This window comes from Cryptotermes secundus, unplaced genomic scaffold, assembly GCF_002891405.2.
Source record: "Cryptotermes secundus unplaced genomic scaffold, Csec_1.0 scaffold4622, whole genome shotgun sequence".
Lineage (NCBI taxonomy): Eukaryota > Metazoa > Arthropoda > Insecta > Blattodea > Kalotermitidae > Cryptotermes > Cryptotermes secundus.
The window spans coordinates 41,511-49,918 of NW_019741401.1; the positions used below are offsets into that span (position 1 = coordinate 41,511).

General features: G+C 36.4%; 1 protein-coding gene across 1 annotated transcript in view; it reads left to right on the forward strand.

Moving 5' to 3' along the window:
* The window catches only part of LOC111872764 (exosome complex component RRP43), a 9,208-nt gene extending 1,135 nt beyond the window's left edge, over nucleotides 1-8,073 (forward strand). The window contains exons 2-6 of the mRNA XM_023866932.2: nucleotides 545-581; nucleotides 1,463-1,600; nucleotides 3,601-3,895; nucleotides 5,484-5,604; nucleotides 7,582-8,073. Coding sequence (XP_023722700.1) covers nucleotides 545-581; nucleotides 1,463-1,600; nucleotides 3,601-3,895; nucleotides 5,484-5,604; nucleotides 7,582-7,798 — 808 coding nt within the window. The 3' untranslated portion in view covers nucleotides 7,799-8,073. The remainder of the gene's footprint in view (nucleotides 1-544; nucleotides 582-1,462; nucleotides 1,601-3,600; nucleotides 3,896-5,483; nucleotides 5,605-7,581) is intronic.
* Nucleotides 8,074-8,408: the final 335 nt, after the last annotated feature.

Below are 8,408 nucleotides of genomic sequence, written 5' to 3' on the forward strand. Positions count from 1 at the left end.
TATGACATAAGGTTGACAAATCCTGAACAGTTTTAATATTTTTAATATTTAAAATTTATCAATATATATGACGAATATATATTTTAGTTATTTTAGTATAAAGACAACAGGGCATGTAGTAATGAAGTAGTTCGACGTACATCGAAAAGCACCTGAAGATGGCACTTTAGTGCTGAAACATGTAGTGCAAGAGAGAAGAGTAAGGTGAATAAATGTATGCACTGTAAGACGGTCACAATAAATCATGGGCATAAGTATATAATCTTAGACATTTAATAATATTGCCATGTTTGTATTTTTGTGCAAGTAAAAGAAGGGTGCATCTTTACCATATTTGTACCATAATTTACAAATTGGAAGAAATATGTATAGACCTCTTGATATTTGCTTGTCTACATGATCTCTTTTGGCATGTGAAAGTTTTTTTAAAATACATAGAAGTGATATTTGAAAATGGTCTTCATCAGTTCTTAAAAATAAAGTGACATGTCGTAAGCATAATGCTGAGCTCTGCTGTTGATTGGTCTGTCTCTTTCACTTTCAGGAGCATTCATCCAGTGAAATACTACCGAGATTTCCTAGTAAGTTTCATGATTGTATACATTGTCACATAAGTCCATCTCTCACCGAGAAAGGGGCATGCAGTTGACTTTGTAATACATTATAATTTCTGTTCACGGCACTTATTCATTTCATTTTTATTTGGCATTCATAATTGATCCATCATCCAAGAAGATTTTAATAGATTTATTAAAAGTGAAAGCTTCAAATTGTACATAAGTAATAATGTCAGAAGTGCTGGATTTTTGTACTTTGTCCATATTCCAGTATTCTAGAAAACTAGAGAACACATCGTTTTGGAAGCTGGATCTGTTTCCATCTTCAGGTGAGGGTGGAGACACCTACTGCATTGAGCCCCCTAGAAAGAGCTGATGAGAGACTGAGGTTAGCTCTTTCTAAGGGACCCATCAAGGAAGGTGTCTGCCTCCTCACCTGAGGACGAAAACTGATCAATTTTCTGAAACATGTGTTCTAGTTTTTTAGAACACTGGACGATGGACGAAGCCCAAAAATCCAGAAATTCTGAGTATTATACACCATTGTCAGAATCCTTTAGAATCTAAGTAATGGTCTGTTTGACGATCTGCTTTTTACTAGACTCCGTAAGACCTTTTTTACCATAGAAGGTGGGGAACAGTCATGCCCCAGCAGAATTTTGACCACTTGCATATAATACAATGATCTGCTATGGAGGTTGCTTGGCAGTAAATTTATGATTAGCATTACTACACTCCAAGGGAATTGTTGTGCCAGTTATAGGAGGCATAGTGTGAGCAGTGAGCCAGGATAGCAGGAAGGGGCAGTGAGGGGAAGGTAATACAGGTGAATTCATTGACTGACTGCACAAGAAACAATCCAAAGGGGGGGGGGGATTCATTGTACATGTTTCGCTGTGTTTCAGGCAAAGGGTGTGAGGCCAGATGGTCGAGATATGCAGAAGTTTCGTCCTGTTTCAATTAATGTAGACTCTATAAAAACAGCTGAAGGCTCAGCCATTGTTAAGATTGGAAACACTGTCGTTGTTTGTGGAATAAAAGCTGTAAGTACAATGTTTTCTCTGGTAATTTATATAGGGAAGTTATTTGAAAGCTGGTGGTAAATCTTCCTGTCACTCCAGCAGAAGAGAGGCAAACTTCTGAGGCCAACTCTTTCCACATGGGATTGGAGCTACAGAATACTCAACAAGCCGGTAGGCCAAGAAATGCAAACAGACCCCACCTAGATCACAGCAGATGCTGGAAATGGTACCTGTTTGAATGCATGCATTCCTTGCACATCCATAAAATCTTGACGTACATGCATGATGTTCTTTTTCAGAAATGGAATAAACTTAATACATGCAACTCTAAACCCTGATTTACTGAGCTAGAGAACTTCTGAGGGGAATATTCAAGCCCAGCACTTTCTCTCTGATGGTTTCTGACTTGGCTCATTTTTGTCTAATAACTACCATGCCTCTAAATTTATTTATGTTTGTATGAATAGTTCTTTCTGTTATTAGTTGCAACATCCTAGAATCTTCTCCTTACTCTTCATACACAGTAACTTTTCAGACAGGTGTCGTATGTGGACACCTGTTACGCTAGTGATATTTCAACACGGGGAAATAACACAACTGTGTCACAAATACTTATTGCACAGTTGAATAGAGTAGCAATAACAACAAAAGGCTCAGGATTTTACTAGTGGGCATGAACATAACACGTAAGCCTGTTTCATATTAACTGATTGGTGATTTTTGCAGTGATATTAAGAGAAATTTTAATTGGTATAGACCAGTGTTTTTCAACTGCCGGGCTCTGTCCCAGTACCAGGCCCTTGTCTTATAAAAAAAAAGAATTTACCGGTCTGTGTCTCACGAAGGTTGAGAAACACTGGTATAGGCTGTTGGTTTGTTGAGGGCATGAATAGTCTGATTCAAGTAGCATGTGGAAATTCTGCTTGAGTCACAAAACAATTTGCTGCAGGCTCTCAAATAATGTCCTTTAGTATGAAGTGTATGATTGATATTAAAATAGTGATCCATTGCATATATGCCAAACACTTTGGAATTACTCCTTTGTTTCTTTATGTAACATAATCATGAATATCACAGAACTGTGTGTTGGCTAAGAGACTAGGATTTTTAAGTGAATTTAGAAAAATGGCCATATAAACACCAGTTAGTTTTGTCATGCCCATGAAAACCCGAACTGATTTATGTAACAAATTCTGATGGAACTTGGTGTTTTAGATCTACAGAAATTTTGTTCGGCCTGTTTTGATTGGATTTTGCTCTATTATAAGGCCATCTTACTTGAGAACATAAATGAACCTGTACACATAGCCTGTGAATCTTCTGACAAAATTTTTGGGAAACTTAAATAAACACATGTATTATTATACAAGTAGGAGCACGTGGTAGCGTAGTTGGTTGAGGCACTATGCTACAAGCTGGAAGGTCATGGGTTCAATTCCCGATGAGGTGGATTTTTTCAATTGACCTAACCCTTCCAGCTGTACTATGGCCCTGGGGTCGATTCAGCCTTTAGCAGAAATGAGTACCAGGAATCTTCTTGGGGGGGTAAAGGGTGGCTGGCATGTAAAGCTAACAACCTTACCGCCATCTGTGAGCTGATTGTCTAGAAACTGTGGGAGCCTCAAACACTCACAAGCCTAAGGGCCTCCACGGCCTGTTACAGGGATAACTTTACTTTTACTTTTATTATTATAATACAAGTACTACCAAGTGTGAGTGTGATGTTTGATTTCTGTCAGGGGCAAGATTTTTTTTTCTTCTAGTTCATGCACCTCCCCTGGTACTGAAGTGGTTGATTCTGTTGTAAGGCATCTTGAGTTTGGCAGGTTCACGGACTCGTTTCCATTATCTTGACTGAATCTGAGTGTAGTTTACAGTGCTTACTCCAGCCTAATGTTAGAATTAATGTAATCTGTGACAGATTCCAAGATAATATTATCGTGTTTTCATGATCTTAGTATGTTATCAGCAATTTTGTGGTTGTTCTTATGTATTATTAAGATTTTATCTCATTTATTTAGGAATTAGCAGCACCAAAAGCTGAAGAGCCCAACTTTGGATATCTTGTACCAAATGTGGAACTTCCACCACTTTGTTCACCCAGGTTTTGTCCTGGTCCACCAAGTGATTTGGCTCAGGTGTCAAGTAATTTTATTGCTGAAACACTGACTAGCTCTGGATGTGTAGATCTGAAGGATCTGTGTATAGCACCTGAACATCTGGCATGGGTTCTTCATTGTGATTTAATTTGTTTGGACCATGATGGATCATTATGGGATGCATGTGTCATCGCGCTTGTAGCGGCCCTCAGAACTGGTATGTGTCAGCCACTGGGTGAGGCGTGAGGTTTTCACAGCGGTGAAGATTTAGGTCATGGTTTTCTGGATTGTAGTACTTTGCAGTTTGGTAGTTGGTAGATATATTTTTCATATGGTTTACTTAATGACACTTTCAGTAACTCAGTCTGTATAGCATTGAATGTCAAGATGATTAATGAATGATGAATCGGAAAGGATGTGAAAGAAAGTTATTGTAGCCTAATTTGAGGTACTAACCTGGCCTTCACCTAAAGCAACTCAGGAGAACCATGAAAAACTTCAGTTAGTCCTGCCTGAGATTCACATGAGAGCCATCTCCCAAATACAAATGAGAAGCATTAACACCTAAGTTAATTTCTTTGGTAGTAGGTAGATGGTAGAAGTCACATCTACCTTGAAGACAGAAACAGCAGGTTCTTTTGAAATGTTGGGAGCTGCCTACCATTGTATACAGTATCATAATCCAGAAGACCCGAAACCTAAATATAAATATAGTTTGCATAATTGGTTTCCAGAATATGGTATACATAAAATGTTCATGTGTATATCACCAACCACTTCAAGAGGTGATACTGTTGATGATAAAGTATGTTATGAGGTAATGACTCTCTGTATGTGGGTTGTGAAATTACTTCACATTTTGGACATAAAGAGGAGTTTTAAGACATACACTTGCATTGTAAATTAGGCATTTGTCTTACTGAAATATATTTTTATGAAGTTTCAAATGTAGCTTGTGTGTGAGCAGTATGTATGTTTGTGGCAACAGCATTTCTCATTAATAAATATAATGGTCTTCTTCAGAATTTTTCACTTTGTCAGAAGCTATATTAAAATTATAAATTTGTGTGTAGCATAACTATTTGAGTGTGTTCACATCTGTTACTGGCTGTAAGTTTTCAAGTCATGAATAAAGATTTTTGAGGCTCAGGTATAAATAGTGTAAATCAAGGGAGAAAGACAAGCAGGGACCTCTTTTATTACAAATTTGATGAAAATCAGGCCATCTGTGTAAGTTGTGAGATGAAATACCACAGATATCTGCTGTGTTTAATCATTTGGAAAATTACAAGACTTAAGAGAAGTATAGTGGGCCTAAGATGTGACTTGAATTTTCTCTGCCACTCCTGTCTTGTAAAAGTTTTTTCACATGTGAGTCATACTCAAGATGCACACAAAAACACATACAGATCTTCATGTAAAGTGTCAATTATTGTTCAATTTTAACCAAAATTAAAATGTGTTGGCAAATTTTAGTACTCCCTGGTATCACATCACATCACATAGCCATTCTTGAGTTCTTATGTATAAACATATGGCCAGAAAGAGGTGGCAAAGATAATGGGTGCATTCTTTTGCAACTCATGTTGTCAAACCACCAAAAACCAGTTACTTAAAAAACCACATTTTATTACATAGATTCATAAGTTCATCTCTTCATGAGCATCGCTTTTACATTTCTCACACATTTTCATCTTGGTATTGCATACCAAAATGAGTTTCTGTTGTGTGATAAATAGTGATAAACTGTCCTCTGTAGAGCTATAGAACTACCACAGATATACAATAGTTGCTTTATTTGTCAGTTAAACTACCACATGTTTCATATGATGTCGAAGCAGAAACCACAGTTGTTTCCCCTGAGAAGAGAAATAAACTTCAAGTGCATAACACACCCGTAGCCACAACATTTGCAATTTTTGATGAGTAAGTAGTCTCATTATATCATTTTTGGCATTCTGTATGCATGTGCATAAAAACAAGAAACTGTAGGAAGTCAGGAGCCTTACCTCTGTGTTGCCGTTGTGACCTACGTGACTTTTCATATTTATTTTATTAAATATGCATGAAGAGAAATATTTCATACAAAATGAGTTAAATATTATATTCTATGTGTAATAATATAAATGCCGTCGTGAATGTAACAATTTATTTGGTTGTAGATCTTTGTCTTTACTTCCTCTACACTACATGTTTCAGCCATAATTGGCCATCATCAGGTGTATTTTTCACTACGTAGCTGTCACACTGCACACAGTCCAAAATCAAAGATCTACAACCAAATAAATTGTTGCATTCATGATGGCATTTGTATTATTACATATAGAAATGTATAGTGCAACAGGATGCTTAAATATAATATTATATTCTATGTCATGTTTCTCATTCAGACTGTTGTTTTTTTTTAAGAATTTTATACATATTCTTGAGCATAGGCTTTCATGGCCATGACTAACACACAGTCTTGCTACTCAGGCTTGACCTGTATCACTCATTTTATTTATTATTTACTGATTGTAGATTTAATTTGCAGGGGCAGTCTTGAAGGTGCAACTCCTTGTCATGCGCATAAAGTGGTGGTGTGCTATGTCAACATTTTTTTTTTTTATAAATGTTACTTCAACCACCTGTTTTCACTTTATAAGGGTCATCATCAGGTAGATACTTCTGTGGAACTGCTGCATGGCAGCAAGTTTTATAGTTCATTTTAAAACTTGATTAGAACTAGTTCCAGTTATTGTTGAAATTTGTTAAAACTGGTTACAACTTGCTCAATTTTCAACTCGTGCTCTGTGTTTCTGGCATTCTTGGGCTGTGTGTGGAGTCTTGTTATGGTATATTCAGTACAGTGTGGTATTGTGTGATTTCCATAGGTGGTGGATGGTTACCACCACAACCATCCATGAAAATTACACAAACTTCACTGTAGTGAATATAGACATCACACAACAACACAACACAAGACTCTGCACACAGTCCAGGAAATCACTGAATGGTGGAAATGTGGTGTGCCAATTGAAAAAAAATAATAAGTTTTAATTAATCGTAACAATTCTAGAACCATGTTCTAGAAAAATCAATACAGTGCAGCAGTCACATAAAAGTATATACCTGATGATGACCTTATAAGGTCAAAACATGTAGAAGCAACAGTTATAATATAAATGACAACACAGCACACCATCAGTGTGTGAGCACAACAAGAAGTTTCACCTTTAAGACTGTTCCTGCAAATTAAATTGTTAACCAGTGCAACAGGATCGTGAAATATAGTGTCACTGATTGTAGGCATGACGATAGTACACACATGGTAATTAAAAAGCAAAATACATAATTAAACAATGCTTTAGATATATGATAAAAGTAAATAATAAATTCATGAGAATTTAAATGAGGAACAGCTCTTGAAAGGCTGTCACTTGGTAGACCAAGAAGGACATGGAGGAATAATGGAGCTGTGTGAATTTCAAATCCAGTATGTCAAATGATTTGTATGGAGTAATTTACACATATATCTTCAGAACTGTCACAATCTTGAAATCACATATTGAACATTATAATCCAGTGAATTATCAGGTTCTACATGTTTTTATACGAACTTGATATGTGAGGTGATAAAATGAGGGCTAAAGGCTTGACAACTGAGAAACTGGGGTTTGATTCCTGGTAGGGGCAAGATTTTTCCTCCTCTCCACAGCATCCAGACAAGTTCTAGGGACCTCCCAACCTTCTAACCGCTGGGTACTGGGAGCTCTTTCCTCATGGGTTAAATGGCTGGGACACGAAACCAAACATTCTAACCCATCTAGTGCTAAGCATGGGGAAAATGTTATCTTAGACGTTTAGATATGTAACAGGAAATTTTAGTTATGTCTAATCCTAATTATTTGTACTTTTTTTCAGTGAAATTCTCTTAACTGATCCAACAAATGAAGAAGAGAGCTTATCAAGTGGAGTCATGACTATTGTTGTTCAAGGAGGTCAGCTATGTTCTGTCCACAAACCAGGAGGGAGTCCACTGACAGAATCACAGTTACAGGAGTGCATTAATGGAGCCATGAAGAGGGCAGAATATATCAACAAGCTTGTTAACATGACTCTTGAATCTCTTGGTACTTAAAGTTTGCTAATAGCTGATGCTACCACCAGGATCAAAATATGGCAGTAAAAGGATAAGGAAATATAATGCGATGTATTTTTGTTGGTCATCAAAATTGATTTGTTAATGACTTACAGCAAAGTAGATTTTCCAGTTACTTTGTTGACTCTTTAAAAATGTGTACATGGCTTTACATTGTACATGAAACATTATGGTTTCATGTTAGTGCTGGATGCCCGATAATGTTTTATTCCTTTTTATATGAATAAATTCTTCAGTTTTCTCTTACTGTTTAACTTCCATAATTTTGGTTGTCATTGTTTAAACCATTACCCATATGAACACTCATCCCCCTGTCCTCCACACCATTCTGAGTTCTCTTGAAGGAAACATAAACTTAAGGTATCATCATTCCTGTGAGTCAGTCCTTTAATAACTTCTAAACTAGTTGATGAATTTTCACAAAACTTGATATGAACTTCAGAAAGTCTCAAAAGATCAGCCAAACTTTGTAGTTTTTAAATTTATGTGATTCTTAAGATTAGTGACTGGAATAACAAGACAAGATTAAACATGATGATACTAAGAATAAACTCATGTAGAAAGTTTAAATTACACTGTTAATAAATGC